General features: G+C 40.0%; 2 protein-coding genes across 2 annotated transcripts; both read left to right on the forward strand.

Moving 5' to 3' along the window:
• Positions 1–2762: 2762 nt before the first annotated feature.
• On the forward strand, positions 2763–3680 carry LOC111159371 (olfactory receptor 52K1-like). Its single transcript, XM_022521779.1, has one exon. The coding sequence runs from the start codon at positions 2763–2765 to the stop codon at positions 3678–3680; it is 918 nt and encodes a 305-aa protein (XP_022377487.1).
• A 7496-nt stretch (positions 3681–11176) lies between these two features.
• On the forward strand, positions 11177–12172 carry LOC111159273 (olfactory receptor 52L1-like). The gene has a single exon (XM_022521691.1). The coding sequence runs from the start codon at positions 11177–11179 to the stop codon at positions 12170–12172; it is 996 nt and encodes a 331-aa protein (XP_022377399.1).
• Positions 12173–19189: the final 7017 nt, after the last annotated feature.

Genomic DNA, 19189 nt, shown 5'->3' on the forward strand with positions numbered 1-19189 from the left:
CTTCTTCCCATCCTTCTGTAGGTTAAACAGTGCAGCTCTTTGGTGAGTAATGACCAAGCATAGGGCCAAGAAAGAGAGAGACATCCAGGCTTCATCCACAAATTAACTTTTCACCAACCTTCCCAGATTTGGATAATCTGATAGACTGTCTGGGGTGGAAATGCATGGTCTTGATATCACTGGGAAAAATTGAAAATACCACCAATATTGATGATGTGTAGATCATCATAAGTCTATTTGGACCTTTTGTGTTATATGGACCCAGGCAAGGGAGGGGTCAGGTGTGTGACAATTACCTCCTCCCAAGCAGGCAAACATCTTTCTAGTCCTGGCTCAATAGTAAGCTATTTGTAAGTCTGTTACTCTTTGAAGCTCACAGGGTGAGTCATAGGGAAACATTTATGGAGACATCTCAATCTGTGCCCTGGATTCTTCTGGTTCCAGGACCCCTTACCTTCCTTAACCTTCTTCCCTGATGGAAGTAAATGAGCTGAGCTTACTGAGTCAGACTTTTCCTTGAGGCACAAGGGTTATAATGAGGGACACTTGCTAGGTCCTGAGGGGCATTAGAGGTAATTATTTCTTCAACTGTTCTGAAGATAACAGTCATGTTCCACAATGTGGGCTGAGGCTTAAAGATGGGCAGCTTTGAGAATAATATGAAGCAGATGCTAAGGTGGTCAGAAACACCTTTCTTGACACCACTCAAGCCCTCCTCCCCCACCACCAGCACACAGCAGTATTCCCTGGGGGTGCTGCGGGGAACAGTGTGTGGTTAGGAAGGAAGAGGGGAACAATATTGAAGAGGATATGGTATTTTTGACTATGTGTCTTCGGGTCACTACTACATAATAGCCACCCATTGGATGAATATATCATCCTTTGTCAAATCAAATACATTTCTCTGAATCTCTGAAGTTTCTGTTGCTCATAAGCAGATTCCTCCAAATGCATTATTTATTTTTTTAATTCAATGAAAATGATATTACTATTTTCAGCTCTTGACAAAGGACTTTCATGTATTATATCTCATTGTATTTTCACAATGATCCTGTGGGATGGGTTTTAGTATATTCATTACACATGTGAGGAAGCTAAGGCTTGGAAATGGTTAGATGATTTTCTTTAAGTCACAGAGGTGACATATGGCAGAAATAGTACCTCAAATCAGGATCTTGACTCCTGGTCCAGAGTTTATTCCTTGATACCAGAAGTATAGGTCTGCTCTAATCTCTCATCTTCCCAGTTCTCATGCCTTCTGCTGAGGTTACACAGTCTCCTTAGTGGTTGTGGTGAAAGTATGAGCAATAATCACATAGTTTCTCTTGGAGAGAAAAGCAAAACATTCTTGGCCATTTTAAGCGGTGCTGTCTCTTCTTTCTTGGATTATGCTCCTGGCTGACTTCTGCTCCTTTCCCTCATGCTTCAAGACCACTTATTTCTGTTATTGGAATTGTGAGATCAACCTAGCTGCATCTCTTCTGCCAGGAATGCGAATTACTTACCTTATGCCCCTAAACCTATGTCTCTCTGTATCCTTGTGTTTTTCTTTCACGTGAAAGAACTATGGCACTGGAAGTATTGAGGATGTTGGAGAGACCTATACTCTCTAAACTGTTCCTTATCTGCCCTGCTATTTGATCCCTCTACTGCCCACCCTTGGCCACCCAGATCTGGATGTTCTTCCTTGGCCCTGAAGCAGTCACTGCTAACACACAGAGAGGGTGATGATTTCCTAGTTCAGGAACTGGGGATTGGTTTGATGTGAGCTCTTGGTTTGATGTGAGTCTGATTCTGTCACTAAATGGATCTTTGACCCTTAGCTATTTACTTCATTTTAGACCTCAGTTTTCTAACCTACAAAAGAATGGTATTGGGCACAGGATGTATTGCAGATCTGAATAATTTTGTACACTTTTTGTGATTATATATGAGAAATGGAACTGGAGGGAATGTCTGCCAATTTTTTCTCTGTTCTCATTAATTTGGCATGATTTAGAATTCTTTGGCTTTCACATGACAGTTACTAACAAGAGCTTCTGTTTTTTACAGGTGACCACAACTCTGAACTTTGTGTCTACCTCTGTATACCACTACCTTGAAGGAGAGGGAGATACAGGATTGAAATACTGGGGAGAGAAAGAAGATACACATTTGTGAAATGGCTGGAGAATAACTGCAGAAAGAACCTAATCCGTTTTGGAGTCATCAGGGACCATTTATTCTGTAATCTGGCAGTCAAGTGAAGTTTGGAGGAGTGTGATGTCTCCAAACTAAGGGAGTTTCCATATGTCAGGATTTTTGGCAGTTTCAGATGAAGGTTAGTGATATAAGACTAAAGGACCAAGTGAGGTCAGTGCTGATTAAATCCAGTCCAGAATTCAGAATTTGGGAATGTGAGCATGATGGGAAGGATTTTTTATTTAACCTTAGTTTCTGGGCATCTACTTAAATCTGGTTATGTCAGTTGTTTCAGGTCATAGATATACTGGGATATTCAATTCTGGAACCTGGTTTCTGAACTTCTTTACAAATGCACTTCCCATAGGACCAAGCTGACTTGCCTCTTCTGTGTTTGAAGATCTTGCAGAAATATTAACTAAACTGAAGATTATTTTTGAGTGTTTACTGAGACCTATGGGGGTAGAGTGATGGTGACAGTATTGTCAGTGGGACCGTATATCTGGAGCTCGCAATCACTGAATTTAACTTGCCTCCTTTCTTTGCAGTAGCCCTTCACTCTTCTAAGTGAGATGATCACCATGATTCTTTCCAATAATTCTCATCACTTCCCACATACTTTCTTCTTGGCTGGCATACCAGGACTGACTGCTGCCCACATTTGGATCTCACTTCCCTTTTGCTTCATGTTCTTCCTGGCAGTGACTGGGAATTGTGTCCTGCTTTTTCTTATCCAGACCGAGCGCAGCCTTCACCAGCTCATGTTTTTCTTTCTTGCCATGATTTCCTTTGTTGACCTGGTTCTCTCCCTTTCCACTCTGCCCAAGATGCTGGCCATCTTCTGGTTTGGTGTTACAGCTATCAGCTCCCACTCCTGTCTTTTTCAGATGTTCTTCATCCATGCATTCTCTGCTATGAAGTCAGGAGTGCTGGTGGCCATGGCCGTGGACCGTTTTGTGGCCATCTGTAACCCACTACATTATGCAACCATTCTTACCCCAGTTGTTGTTGCTAAGATTGGAGGCCTGGTGATGCTGCGAGGTGTGGGGTTGACCATCTCCTTTCCAAGCTTGGCCCATCGGCTGCCTTACTATGGCTCTCACACAATTGCCTATACCTACTGTGAGCATATGGCAGTAGTAAAGTTGGCCTGTGGGGCCACCACTGTGGATAACCTCTATGCCTTTGCTGTAGCAATCTTCCTTGGTGTGGGGGATGTGGCCTTTATTGCTTACTCCTATGGGCAGATTGTGAGGACTGTGATTCATTTTCCTTCACCTGAGGCACGTGCTAAAGCCGGCAGCACATGTACAGCTCATGTCTGTGTCATCCTCTTTTTCTATGGCCCAGGCTTTCTTTCTGTGGTCATGCAGCGCTTTGGGCCACCCACAGCCTCTGCCGCTAAGGTCATCCTTGCCAATCTCTACTTGCTCTTTCCCCCTGCACTAGACTCCACTCTATGGAGTCAAGACCAAACAGATCCGGGAGCTACTGTTTAAAATGCTAAGGCCCAAGCAGATTGACCCCACCTGAGTATAGTTCTCATCAGCTGGATCTCAGGGCAATGGTGGTCCTCCCCTGTGGGGTGGGGGCCCCACAGCCCAGGTTATTACCTGATAGGGCCAGTCAAAAGAAAAGCAAATAAAGTTTTCTTGAGTGTTTGGAAGTTGGGAAATCTCTTCTGAGGTCATATACAGTGTTTAGATATTGGGATGGAAAACAGAAGTACTGGGTGGGGTATCTCAAGCAAGTAATTTTTTTGAATATGTCTTTCTTCTAAGAGTTTATGACTTGTGTTGACAAGATGAATGTATCAGGGAATTGAGAAACAATGAGGACTTCTATGGACCTGGAAAAAGTGACTTGGAATATCAGGGAGAGATGAACTGGGTCTCTATTTATACATATGAGAACATGGGCCACTTCCCACCATCATGACACTGACACATAGGCAGTCTGTGGGAGCCAATAGGCCTTCTCAATCAGTAAAACTCTGGCATCATAGAAATAAGGGTGGCAAACTATGGAAATTCTTTAGAGTTTCAGGTTCATGAGAGAAGCTCTTTAAAATATTTATGTTCTATCTGATTCTAGAAGTGCTTTAGTTCATGTGCTTTCATCTTGTTTTTGAGATGGATGACCTTCTCTGACTCTATTATGTATTTTTAACCTCTGAGAGTAATGAGAATTTTTCTTTCATTTCTTCACCTTTAGTCTCAAGTGCAGAACCTTGAGTTAAATTTATTGCATGCAATAATTATTGTTCTAATTATTGTTTATTTTGTCTTCATTTGTAATTCTTTTGGCCATTTTCTTCTAATTCTTACTATTGGCACTCACTTTTTAATGTTTTTCATATGTTCTTAAGTATCTGCATATCCTTTTTTGTTTGTTTTTTTGTGTGTTTTTAAAATTTTTATTTTTTAGTTTAATTTTATATTTTCAGTGTTCCAAGATTCATTGTTTATGTACCACATCCAGTGCTCCATGCAATATGTGCCCTCCTTTATACCTTGCAATGTACGTAGTGTTGATTAAGTGTTATGTGGTCCTAATATACATAAGTATCCTACTCTAGTTCCTCAAGTCTATGCTTCCTCCACGCATGGGTAGTCTGGGATCTTCCTAATGGGGATGCACCTCCTTGTCTTTATCCTTGCTTTTCTTACTCATGTTCTCTCTCTCTAAAATAAAATAAATCTTTAAAAATTATATATATATATATAAAATGATTGGTTGAAGTATCTGTCCTCCATCTCTACTAAGTGGTGAGTTGCACTGTATCCTTAGCATAGTACCTGGTACAAGATAGGCACTCAATAAATGTTTACTTAATAAATAAATTTTATTTTAATGGACTGTATCATTGTTAACATATTTCCTCATCAGTCACATTGACATATGCGTATTTTAGATTAAATGAATACATAAATCTCAAATTGTGATATAGGCACTCCATAACTTTTTATTGAAGAAATGAAATAAGTTGTCACAAAATCAGCATTGCAGTCATAATCACTATTAACACTACTGTCTTTACTGCTATCATTGTGATGAACACTATCTCAACTTTCAAATGTAATTTCATTTAAAAAAAATTTCAACTGGTGGTATTTTGGACACAGTGCCCTGGAGAATGTGATTACTCTTATAATGTAATCTCACTGTCATGTATAAACATAGAACAAGCAGAAAAATAGCATTTATCTTCCTCCTTATCTTCATTTGCTCTTCTTTTCTTCAATATTTTCTTCCTTATCCTGAGTATTTTCTAGGCTCTCAGTGTGATGATGAAATGAACTTGAAAATATAGAAACTATGATAAAATGTGATAGTGTTATGATGGATGTTGGTTCTAAGTCACTGAGACTAATTCTGCATGGGAGGTAAGAGCCAACAAAGGGACATGGGTTGGATTAGGTTAAAGAGATGCTATGAATGAGCAGGGTTTACAAGAATATGAGCCTAGGTTGTCAAGAGGGTAGTTGGAGGGTTAAGGCTAAACTTATGGTCCCTAAGGGAAGTCTGCTTCAGTCTTTCTCCTAAGTGGCTTCTGCTCTATGCCATGCTCAATGGTCCCATGTTTCCTCTGTTAAATATTAATCTTCAATATAATTAGTAAGAAGATATCACAGCAGGCTTATTCATAGTAGCTAAAATGTAAAGACAACCCATGTGTCCATCAGCTAATGAATGGATTAACAAAAATGTAGTATACACATGTTAGTATTCAGCCTTCAAAGAAATAAAATTCTGGCACATGCTAAGCATAGATGAATCTTAAACATTATGCTAAGTGAAATAAGCTGGACACAAAATGACATATATTCTATGATTCTTCTTATATGAAGTATCTAAAGCAGGCAAATGCATGGAGACATAAATAGCACAAAGATTGCCAGGGGCTTAGAGGAGAGACGAATGGGAATTGCTATATAACAGGTACAGAACTTCTATTTGGGATCATGGGAAAATTCTGGAAACAGATATTGGTGATGGCTGCACAATATTGTAAATGTACCTGATGCCACTGAATTGTGACTTAAAAATGGTTAAAATATAAATGTTATATTAAATATACTTTACCACAATTAAAAATGACAACAACAACAAAAACACCCCAAAGGGATAGCTCTTCAAAGACAAGGCAATCTCTGCTTCATAGGTCGGAGTAGAAGAAAGGGCTACTGGAGATGCACAGTAGCTATAGGATTGCAGATGAAGATTGCTTAGTAGGAGGATGAGTGACATTTACAACCAATGGGTGTAGAGTTCTCTGTGTGCTTTAGTTAAACTTGTTTTAAACTATCTTGGTCTGAATATGCTGCATTAATGCAATACGTTATTTATTTGAGAGCAAGAGAGCACAAGCAGGGGGAGAAGAAGACTCCCTGCTGAGCAGGGAGCCTGATGCAGGTTTGATCCTAGGACTCTGGGATCATGACCTGAGCCAAAGGCATGCAGTTAACTGTCTGAGCCACGCAGGTGCCCCTAGTGTAAAATATATATATTTTTAAAGATTTTATTTATTTAACATAGAGAAAGAAATCACAAGTAGGCAGAGAGGCAGGCAGAGAGAGAGAGGGGGAATCAGGCTCCCTGCTGAGCAGAGAGCCATATGTGGGGCTTGATCGCAGGACCCTGAGATCATGACCTGAGCTCAAGGCAGAGGCTTAACCCATTGAACCACCCAGGTGCCCCTCTAGTGCAAAATCTTGATGATATGAGCGTCTCCTATTGTTCAGTTATTACTCCATGGTAACTTGAGCCTTTGAGGAAAAAAAAACTTCGCACATAGGCTCTGTTGTTTAATGTCTACAAAATGTATATGAAGCTGGTACTCTCATTATATCCATTTTTTGTTTCTGACAAAAATGTTATACCGCCTACTAAGTGGGGACCATTCATTGTTTCACACTTCTCATACCTCTTGTTTGGTAGTGAGTTCACTGTTCTGTTTTTTAAAAATTTATTTATTTGACAGACAGAGATCATAAGCAGGCAGAGAGGCAGGCAGGGGTGGGGGGGGGAAGCAGGCTCTCCGCTGAGCAGAGAGCCTGACATGGGGCTCGATCCCAAGACCTTGGGATCACGACCTGAGCCAAAGGCAGAGGCTTTAACCCACTGAGTCACCCAGGCGCCCCGTGAGTTCACTGTTCTTGTTCCCTGAAGCAATTTTCAGGGTTTTTCCCCCTGGAACAACAGATAAGCAAACAAATAAGCTTTGACTGGTGCTTTGCTGTTCATGTCATTCATGCAAATCATTCTATACTACTCCTAATTACTGGTATCTCTCCTTGCTGCTCTTCTTCATTAAATGATGACTAAGTGGATATATTCTCTATTTTTTTGCCTCCCCTCCCCATTACCCTGGTGCAGGACTACAGGATTTATGCTTATGACCCATTGAACACTCTGTGTTTTCATATTCTTGATTTATTTCTCCCAAGATCCTTACCTCATTACCCATTCCCATGACATATCCTCAAACCTCTCTGGAGATCACTGTATTTGTCCCTAACACATCTCCCAGCATCTGTGCTTCACCTCTTATGCATATTCCTAGCATATTTGATAATGAGATTCTGTTCATGTCTCAATCTTCTGCTTAAAATCTTCATGATTTCCACTTTTCACAGTCCTATGGTTCCTGCTTATACACCAGGTTCCACATCTCCTATGGTTTCTGCTTATACACCAGGCTCAGTTCCTGAGTACTACATCCCCAAATGTCATGATTTTTTCAAGTTGTTGGCAATACCAAGCTCCCTTTCCTCTTACCTCAGGGTTTTTGTATCCTCAGCCTCCCCTCCATACCTCTCTTCACTTTTAACCCATTATTCTGGTCACTAACTTGAAGTAAGAGGGCTTTCCTGCATTCCCCAGAATGAGAAGTTTCTCTTATTACATGCTTGACCTCCTGTAGTTTTAATTTATAATACTTATAACTGTTATTAGGTTTCTTTAATCAAATACATAATATATACCATTCAGTGAGCCATGATGGTAGGGATTGTTTATCATATTGCTTGTTTTGTATCATCTAGTAGAGTATACGGATATGGCTGATATTTAATACTTACTGAATGCATGCATGAATGAATGAATAAATGAGGCTTCCCACCAACTATGAATTAAATACTTGTTGCCTGGATAAATGAAAAGACTGTGCAACCGAAACATTATTCCAAAGGAGAATGTGGCCACTGAGGTGTACTATAGCTGCTTTATTAGAGATGTGGCCAAGGGAAGGGTCTCTTTGGTAATAGGGAGTTATGATGGAGGAGGTCTTAGCCATCTCATTGGAAACTTGCTTGGCTGGACTGTGTGAGAATCAATACCTATCTCATACTTGCTGTGGTATTGGAGTTGATATCCATGGACCTATTGCAATTTCTCAGAAGAGAAGCAGAGTGCTTAATTCACTTGAGAGAGATGGTGTTCATCTCAGATTGGATTCTCTAGAAACAGATGCTGAGGCAGAGATTTGCCTGCAGGAAGCTTATTGTATACTTGGGTATACAAGTATACTAAGTATACTTGGGGATGACATCTGTCCGGGAGTATGGGAAGCAGGTTGGAAAAGAGGAAGAAGTTAAACTATAATCTATTTACCCCAGATGCCTGAGCAGATTCCATGGGGTTGCTCTTGAGTGGAGATGGTTCTTCAATGTTGTTTCTAAAGAGAGAGGTTCAGGTTTTTGTATTTGTACTTAAATGGGTCATTGGGTGAGAGCTGCACTCAGAAAAGAAAACTAATCGTGGGTGAGTCAGCTGTCTTTGTTCAAGGGAGAGTGACTCAATTATGAGCTTTTAGCAGCCAACACTCAGCAGATGGAGGAATGAACAAGTTTCACCAGAGTCCCCTAAAGAATTTATTGCTCTGAGTTTGACCTGTGAGAATGAGAAATCTGAAATTACAGAGAAATATGAGCTTTCTTAGCTCACCGAACATGCAGCTTCCTATGACAGCCATCAAGGTGGACAGGCTTAGAAGTGATGACCAACACTGGACAGACATGAGCCACCTGATCTGGTGCAGGTGCCACTCTCTGCTCTGCCTCTCTGCCCAACCAGCTATCCCTGGAGCAGTTGATTTAGCTCTCTGGGCCTCCAGCCAGTCTGGATGCTAACTTTAGCCCTGTCCAAAGGTGTCTGTGTGTCCTCTGGGACCTGCCAATTGGTAATAACATCTTGCCCGCTCACTGTCTTATTCACAGTTACTGGACCTACCTTGGGGAAGTATCAAGAATGGACTCATCTTTCATGGTAGGATTACAAAACTCAGTGTAAATTTGTGCATTATTTATAGAATAATCTATATACCAGAAATTTATACACATCATTTAATTAATATTTATAATATATCAGTAAAATTTATATTATTTGCTCTACCATCAGGTGAGGCAGTCTATACTCAGAGAGTTTAGGTATCCTACCATGGTTTCATTTGTTGGATATGAAGGGGACAGAATTTAAGCACAGTTGTCTGCCTACAAAGCTTATGTTTATCTCCTGTACTGTGAAGACTCTACCAGCTAGTTTATAATTATGAAGTTTAATGAGAAATTGTTCTTTACATGAGACAAACCATTAAGGCACTGAAAGGATTTTTATAATTAGATAAAACAAAATTGTGGATGAACAAAAAAAGATAACAAAATAAAGTGCTCTTAACATGATTAGTGTGGTCCAACAGTTAATCAGTCCTTCTAAGACACAGTAACCAGTGGACTCTGAATTTTGAAGGACGAGAAAGACCAAGTCAGATAAAAGAGGAGGAAGAAAGAATACACAAAAGGCACTTGTAAAGTAAGTTGTTGCACTCATATAATTCCAAGAACATTGGAACAGTTCAAGCAAGACATATATGTGGAAATTTGTTAAGTCAAAGTAATACAAAGAGTAGCCTTTGAAAGCCTTGTTTGCCAGTCTTAAATGTGTAGTTTTATTCCATGGACTAAATGGAATAACATATTTTAATCTTAGAAGTGACATGACGACATGTGAATTTTATTTATATTTTATAAACCTCTGCCTTAAGAATGCACAGTGGATCAGAAGGAGTTAATAGCAAAGCCAGAGAGATCTAAGGACATAATCCACATGATAGAAGTTAGGAGTGTGCACTAGGCAGTGACACTGCGGGGTGAGAAGAATGAGTGGGTCAAAGGGGTTTAAACTGTAGTCAACAGGAACTGGTCCCAAGTAAAAGGGAGGAGAGATAAGAATGAGAAAGGATCCTTTCAGGTTTCTACATTGGGTTGAATAGGTACATATAGTGATTTAACTCACAAAGCTATGAGCATGAAGGAGGTAGAGTGGATTTGGGAAGAGTAAGCAAGTTAATTCAGTCTTGAATTCCTTGAGCGTGTGGTATAGATATTTACGTATAGATAAATGCAAAAGAGATCTGGGTTGCAGAAAAGTATTTGACTCAGAAACCTGGATTTGGAAGAAATTAAAGGATGTAATTGGTTACAATATTAATAAATGGATGAACTCAATCAGAGATAATGTACAGGACAGGGAAGAGAGGAGAGGATGGGACCCTGGAATCAACACCATATAAGAGAGAGGTTGATGGAGAAGGGGGTGGGATGGGAGACATAGAAGGAACAACTGTAGGCTGCTGTGTTGTGGAAACTGAGGGAGAATACTTTGAAGAGAACAGATTGATTTACAGTGTTCAGCAATGGCAAGAGGGGCTGCAGAGGATCCTTTCCAGTGGACATTCCAAGTGAGAAGTAATTGAATGGTAGAGTTTAAACATCTCTCTAAAAGCAGAGTGTTTACTCTTATCTGTAAATGAAACTAGACCCATTGTAGTTCAGACATGTGGATGTCTCACTTTAAAGACATTATCTCAAGACCAGGGGATTCTCTTCTTTGTATCTCACTTTATTTGCTTGTGTTTCACTTTCAGCTTCTTTCTTCTCATGAAGATGGTGGCCAGATCTAGACACTGGGATAACCCAACAGGAATGGAGAGATCATGATTTTGGTTTCTTTTCTCTCTTCTGTGTCCAAGCCATTGACGATGGCCCTTAGTAATTCAAGCTGGAGGCTACTCCATCCTTCATTTTTCCTGATGGGCATCCCCGGTTTGGAGGAAAGCCAGCACTGGATAGCATTGCCACTGTGTGTCCTTTATCTCCTGGCTGTAATGGGCAATGTGAGCATCATCTTCATCATCTGGACTGACTCATCCTTGCACCAGCCTATGTACCTCTTTCTGGCCATGCTCTCTGGCATTGACCTGGTGCTGGCCTCCTCCACTGTGCCCAAAACCCTTGCGGTGCTCCTGGTTCATGCCCATGAGATTGGGTACACTGTCTGCCTGATCCAGATGTTCTTCATCCATGCGTTCTCTTCCATGGAGTCAGGTGTACTTGTGGCCATGGCTCTGGATCGCTATGTAGCCATTTGTCACCCTCTGCACCATTCTACCATCTTGCATCCAGGGATCATCAGGCGCATTGGGATGGCAGTGCTGGTACGGGGGTTGCTCCTCCTCCTCCCCTTCTCTATCCTGTTGCAGAGACTCGTCTTCTGCCGGGCCACCATCATAGGTCACGCCTATTGTGAACATATGGCCGTGGTAAAACTGGCCTGCTCAGAAACCACAGTGAACCGAGCTTACGGGTTGGCAGTGGCCCTGCTTGTGGTTGGGCTAGATGTTGTGGCCATTGGTGTTTCCTATGGTCTCATCCTTCAGACTGTGCTGAAGGTACCAGGGGGAGAGGCTCGTCTTAAGGCCTTTAGCACATGTGGGTCTCATATTTGTGTCATCCTGATCTTCTATATTCCTGGAATATTCTCCTTCCTCACTCATCGCTTTGGCCACCATGTACCCCATCATGTTCATGTTCTTCTGGCCACCCTCTACCTCCTTGTGCCACCTGCACTCAATCCTCTTGTCTATGGGGTGAAGACCCGGCAGATCCGCCAGAGAGTGATGAGGGTTTTCTCCCTAAAAGGACAGATCTGAACACATCCCCATTATTTTTTTCTGAGGCTGCTGCCAAAGGTACAGCCAAGAGTCCCTGTCTGGTCTAGACTGTGGATAGAGATCATTCTGCAGTGAGGAGTTCTTTCTGTCCTGCTAGTCTCATGGCAAAGAACACTGCTGGGTACTTGGCTCCATCACTAATTTGGTTACCTTGATAGCTGGAGTTGTGATTATTTTCCTATGGCTTCTTTTGCTTTTAATCCCAACATTTCTCTATTCCTGTGTTGAGGGGACTTGAGGACTGGAGAAAAGAGCTTTGGATAAGCCATTTTTTTCTGGATTCAGCTAAAAAGTGTACAACAGCATCTGGTAAGGGAATGGGAAATCCCAGTGTTTGCATATCTTTGGTTTTGGAGTGTCTTCACACTCTTGAAATTAGTGCTATTAGCTCTAGGTCACTCAGATTCTATGTAGCAACAGAGTCTCTCAAATCATTTGATACTGCCAATATGTCAGAAAACACCTCTTGTTACAATATGACTGTTAGTCATGTATTTAAATTAATTTAATTAGGGAGACACTATAATAGGTTCTTAGAAAAATAAAATACAAAACTATTTTCAAGGAAGAAATGTATATTGTAGAGTGGATTTCTTTTTAAGAAGTTCTGTTTGCATTTTTCATCTGTTCATATTTTTGATTAGGAAAAAGAAGAAATATGACCAGTATTGAATATATGTGTGTTTTATAAGTCTTAATTTAATAAAGCAGAACACCCAGGTAATTATTATTATTTATTAACTACAAAATGTGCTAGAATCTGGTACTGGTAAACACAGCTTTATTCATACATTTAGAAGTAGTTTTGGCACTTGGGAGAAGAATTTCTCTTCCTAAAATGTGGATATGGAATGATGTCAATTAGATGACCCCCACCTTCCTTTCTAGTAACATAAACTGGGTAAAGCTCACAAGAGGATTGCCATAATTAGTAAAGTGCATCCTGTTTGTTGGATGTTGCCCTAAAATATGGCTTAACTCTTTTGTATTTCTAAGTAGCAACAAATTTTATTCAGTCCTGGAAGATGCAAGTCATTGCTGCTTTGCTATAGTGCTTTGGTGTTGAGAGGGTCCTATCCTGGGACTCCATAGTGGTTGAAAGGAGGGACTGGAAGGATCAGTGTTCCAGTTTCTTCTTTCTTGATAAATTTTACTCCTAATGAATAGTTTCAGGTACAGGGATGGAGTATAAAGTCTTCAGTTTGGTTGGCACATGTGGGTGAATTAGGGAGGAGTCCTATGAGTTCTTATTGCAGAAGCAATTACATGTTCTCATCAGCTTGGTTGTAGGCCTGGACTTGAACTCTGGTGAGTTGTCCTGGGGAAGCCCAGGCTGTGCTCTATCTTGTATCATATCCACAGGAAAACCGTCATGGCCCTAGAGGTACTCAGTTTAGGTAGGTTATTCCAAGTAGCGGTTTGTTCTCTCCTCCCATTTACACCACTTGCTGATGCTTGGGATATGGGTATGATGGTGGGATCTGAAGAGCTTCCTTCAACCACAAGATAGAAATATGGATATAATTATGGCATATTCAAAACAACTTGAAAGAATAACTTATAGGCAATAAAAATACAAATTTTATTATACTATCATCAGTTGGATTAGAGAAGAAAAATAAATGCTGTGCTATCAAATACTTTTTCAAAGTGTAAATTCATAAATATAAAAATATAAATTTATTACATGTATATTTAGAAATGTAAATTTATGTAAATAAGTGAGAACTAAATTAAATAGATAAAAAAAGATAGAAATGTGTGCTGAAGCTGTCAGAGCAACACTGTAGAAGAACCTGTGTCTCTGATGCCATCTGGGCCACCACCTTGACTTAAAAACCCAGGACAGAAGCTTGTATCTGGGTGAAGCCACTATGTTTGGGGATAATCTTTTTGTAGCTAACATATAGCCTAAGGAGTAGATGTTTTTCCTATCAGACCATCCAGGTAGGATATGTGCTCTTCCTGAAGGGTGTCTTTTAGAATTTCCTATTGAAAAGGTTTTCAGTTCTTGTCTAAAAATCTGTTTATTTTACTCATTCAATTTTACTATCAGAAAATGTTTATGTCATTTTCTTACTGTTTTATTTTCTACTTTGGCTATAGTACATCCCCATATATCCCCTGTTTCATTCCTAGCAGTGTTTATTTGTGCCTTCCCTGATTTCCTTGCTTATCCATGTTAAACATTTATCAATAGTATGAAAATATTTTAATGTTTGAACTTATATCCATTTAACCTAGTATTAACACAGGCTTTTTGGCTTTAACTTTTCTTGTCATATTTTGCACAGAGAGGACTGCACTGACCCAGTTGCTCTGGTAATACAAGAACAGTTCCCTCATCAAGTCACTAAAGGATGGCTTTCAATTTGTTATCAGTTCTAATGATTCTAAACTTGGATTACTTCTTGAATCTTGAATCTCTTTTTTTTTAAATTTGCAGAGTCTATTAACATATAGTGTATTATTTGCCCAGGCTCATCAGGCTCACACATTTCGCAGCACTCACCATAGCACTTGCCCTCCCCAATGTCCATAGCCCAGCCACCCTATCCCTACCTCCTCACCCCCGCCCAGCAACCCTCAGTTGTTTGTTTATTGAGATTAAGAGTCTCTTATGGTTTGTCTCCCTCCCAATCCCATCTTGTTTCATTTTCTCCCTCCCTAACGCACACAACTCCCCGCCCTGCCTCTCAAATTCTTCATATCAGAGAGATCAGATAATTGTCTTTCTCTGACTGACTTATTTTGCTCAACATAATATGCTCTAGTTCCATCCACTTCATTGCAAATAGGAAGATTTCATTTCTTTTGATGGCTGCATAGTATTTCATTGTATATCTATACACCACATCTTCTTTATCCATTCATCTGTTGATGGACATCTAGGTTCTTTCCATAGTTTTGCTATTGTGGACATTGCTGCTATAAATATTTGGGTGCACTTTACTAATTATGACATATAAACAGGATGCATTTTACTAATCATGACAATTGTCTTGTAAGCTTTACCCAGTTCATGTTACTAGAAAGGAAGTTGGGGGGGCATCTAGTTGACATCATTCCATATCATTCAGATCATTACATTTGTATCTTTAGGGTAAATACCCAGTAGTGCCATTGCTGTGAAGCTCTATTTTCAACTTTTTGAGGAACATCCATACTGTTTTCCAGAGAGGCTGCACCAGCTTGCATTCCCACCTCCTGAATGTCTTACTAAGAACATTTTTCACATCTGCATCGAGATTTAACTTTCCCCAGTCCTTTCGCTAACTTATAATTCTACCCTCCCCACATACATACCTTCCCTGGTTTATAGATTTCTTCATTCTGATTTTCCTATAAAGTCAATGCAGTAGATTTATAAATTCCAGAAATATTTGAAAGTATTTGACCCAATCCTAGAATATTTCCCCATATTCTAGAAATTTTATTGAATTATTATTTATGTATCTCTTTAGTCATTTGATTTCAAACTATATAACAAAGTTAATGGTTTTGTAATAGTAATAGTTTTGATAGTAATCAAAACAATATTGTATTGGCATAAAACCTATACACAGATCAGTGGACCAAAATAAAGTCTCTAGAAATAAACACATGCATATATGGACAATTTAATTAGAACAAGGCAAATACAAATATGCAGTGGGAAAAGGATTATCTCTTCAATATATAGTGTTGTGAAAACTGGATATCCATATGCAGAAGAGTGAAACTGGACCTAATCTTACATCATACATAATAATCAACTCAAAATGGATTAAAGACCTGAATGTAAGACGTGAAACCATAAAACACTTCAAAGGAGACAGAAGAGGTAAACTTTTCGACTTTGGTCTTCTTAATGATTTTTTGGATTTGATATCTTAAGAAAAAAGCATCAAAGTCCAAACTAAACAAGTGGTAGAACATCAAACCACAAAGCTTCTGCATAGCAAGGAAGCCATCAACAAAGTGGAGAGCAACTATGGAACTGAAGAAAATGTTTGCAAACCATATATCTGATAAGGGATTATTATACAAATTATATGGAGATCTTATACAAGTTAATAGAAAAAAACACACAGTCCCATTAAAAATGGGCAGAGGAAATGAATAGACATTACAAATGCCAGCAGGTGCATGAAAAGGTGCTCAACATCACTGACCATCAGAGAAATGCAAATCAAAACCACAATGAGGTATCACCTCTTATCTGTTAGAATGGCTATCATCAAGAAGACAAGAGATAACAAGTGTTGGTGAGAATGTGGAGAAAAGGAAGCTTTTTTTAAAAATATTTTATTTATTTATTTGTCGGGGGGGGCACAAGCAGGGGGAGACAGAAGGAGAGGGAGAAGCAGGCTCCCCACTGAGCAAGGAGCCTGATGCAGGACTTGATCCCAAGATGCTGGGATCATGACCTGTGCCAAAGGCAGATGCTTAACTGACTGAGCCACTCAGGAGTCCCAGAAAAGGAAACACTTGTGGGCTGTTAATGGGAATTGATAAATTGGTTAATGGGTATTGTAAATTAGTGCAGCTACTATGGAAAACCCCATAGAAGTTCCTCAAAACAGTAAAAGCAGAACTACCATATGATTCCACAATCCCACTGCTAATATATACCCAAAAGAAATGAAATCAGTATCTCAAAGAGATATCTGCATCTCTAGGTTCATTGCAGCATAATTCACGATAGCAAGACATGGGAATAGCCTAAGTGTTCCTCAATAGATGAATGAGTAACAGGTGAATGAATAGCAAACTGTGGGGTGTGTGTGCATACTATATTGTGGGATATATATTTTCCATATATATAATATATATAATATACACACACAATAGATTATTTTTTAGCCATAAAAAAGGAAATCCAGTCATTTGCAACAACATGGATAGACCTTGAGAGCAGTATGCTAAGTGAAGTAAGTTAGAAAAGAAATACTGTATGTAAAATCTTTAAAAAACAACAACAACAACACCATACTTACGGAAACAGAGAACAAATTGGTGATTTCCATAGGCAGGGTATGGGGGTGGGGTGGGGGAAATGGGTGAAGGCAGTCAAAGGTACAAACTTCCAGTTATAAGATAACTTCTGCAGATGGAAAAAAAAAAAGAAAGAAAGAAAGTAACTTTGAGAGGGAAGAAGTAAATCATGTTGTCAGTCCAAAAGCCCTAATGGCACTTACCAAGGACAAACAGAAAAGGGGATGATATCATCAAGATGGTAACAGAAGCTGCCTGACATTAGTCCTCTTCACAAGAAGACAAACTAGTAGTTATCCATAGACAAGACACTGTTGTGAAAATCCCATAACCACAGAGTGAGGCTGTAGCATTCTCCTGGACCACAAAGACCCAGAAAGACTGCGTTAGAAGAGTAAGAGGAGAGGTTTCACTTTGTCTGCTTTGTGCCTCTACCAGGATAACACAGAACTGCACTGAAAGGTCCTATCCAGTTTCTCCAGGAAGAAAGGAGAGCCCAGTATGGACGTCCAGCTCCACCAACATTGCAGGGTGCTTTCTGGGAGGTCCACTCAGGTCTTGCCTCATAGGGATCATGAGTTAATCTGCATGGCTTGACCACAGGGCATAATATAGAGATGGAAAACAGGGGTAAGGGTTTACCACAACTAGTGCTCAGATGCTAGAGAACCTGCTGTAGAACCTGAGTAAAGATCTCAGCCAGTGGATCACCCCATCTGCAGAGCTAAGTTCGTGGATCCATCTGGCCAGTGAGCTTAGCTGGCACTTCTGCCTGATTTGAGTCCCCAGTAAAGAGGCATTACTAGCTTTGGAGTCTATTCTATGACCTCATCTAGGCAGGGAACCAAATTCACTGTTGGGCTTGACCAGGAAGTCTTATCCTGATCAAATGATAAAAAATGATTTTCAAAGAATGACAAAGTGGTAAAAGCAGGAAAAAATGACAAAAAAACACTCCACCCCAAACAAACTGAAAGTCAGCAGCCCTGTGCAACTGTTGAGCATAGCCTCTAGCCTGCATAACCTAACAATGACCCTGGATCTAGCCTAGCCTTGGAGCCTGAGCTTACAATCTCACTCAGCCTATGTTCCTGCCTGATTGTTGAACACAGCCTGTAGTCTTGCCCATGCAGGCAGCCCAGCCAGTAACTCTTCCCAATCAAAGAGCATAGCCTATGGACCTATACAACCAGGAAGCCTGGACGGTGGCTCCACCTGACCACAATAGCAAGCCTTGTGCTACTGTTGCTACCAGCTGACCCATTCAGTACCCCAAGCTGAGCTGAACAGCAAAGCTGTAGAGTATGGAAAGGAGACTGATTACCCCAATGCACAGATAGCAGTGCAAGGATGTGAGGATCCCAAAGATTCGGGTAAGCACAAAATCACCAAAGGAATCTAATAAAACTCCAATAAGAAAATGGTGATGCAAGAACTGTCTGACAAGGAATTCAGAATAATCCTTTTAAAGAAGTTCAGTGAACTACAAGAACACATAGAGATACAAGCAAATAAAACTAGGTTAACAATGCATGAAAGCAAAATGAGATATTAGCAAAGAAATGGTTAAAAAAAAAAAAACAAAGTCTTTTCTTTATTTTCCTTCCTTTTCCTTCTTGCTTGGTAAAGGAGAAAAAAAAATCACAAAATGAATCTGGCTGGTTTTACCTTAATTCCTCATCACAAACCCCCCCCCCCAAGAGATATTCAACAATGTCTGTAACTAGAATAATCACTCAGAAAAGCTGTTTTTATTTTTTTTTTTGCCTTTCACTTTTTTAAATTACTATGTTCAATTATAGTCAACATTTAGTACATCATTAGTTTTTGATGTAGTGTACAATGATTCATTAGTTGCATCTAACACCCAGTGCTCATCCCAACACATGCCCTTCTTAATGCCCATTACCTGGTTACCACATCCTCCCACCCGCTCCCTTCCGTAACCTTTAGTTTGTTTCCCAGAGTCCAGAGTCTCTCATGGTTTGTCTCCCTCTATGATTTCTTCCCATTCAGTTT

Source organism: Enhydra lutris, unplaced genomic scaffold, assembly GCF_002288905.1.
Source record: "Enhydra lutris kenyoni isolate GAN:26980312 unplaced genomic scaffold, ASM228890v2 scaffoldscaffold68, whole genome shotgun sequence".
Taxonomy (NCBI): domain Eukaryota; kingdom Metazoa; phylum Chordata; class Mammalia; order Carnivora; family Mustelidae; genus Enhydra; species Enhydra lutris.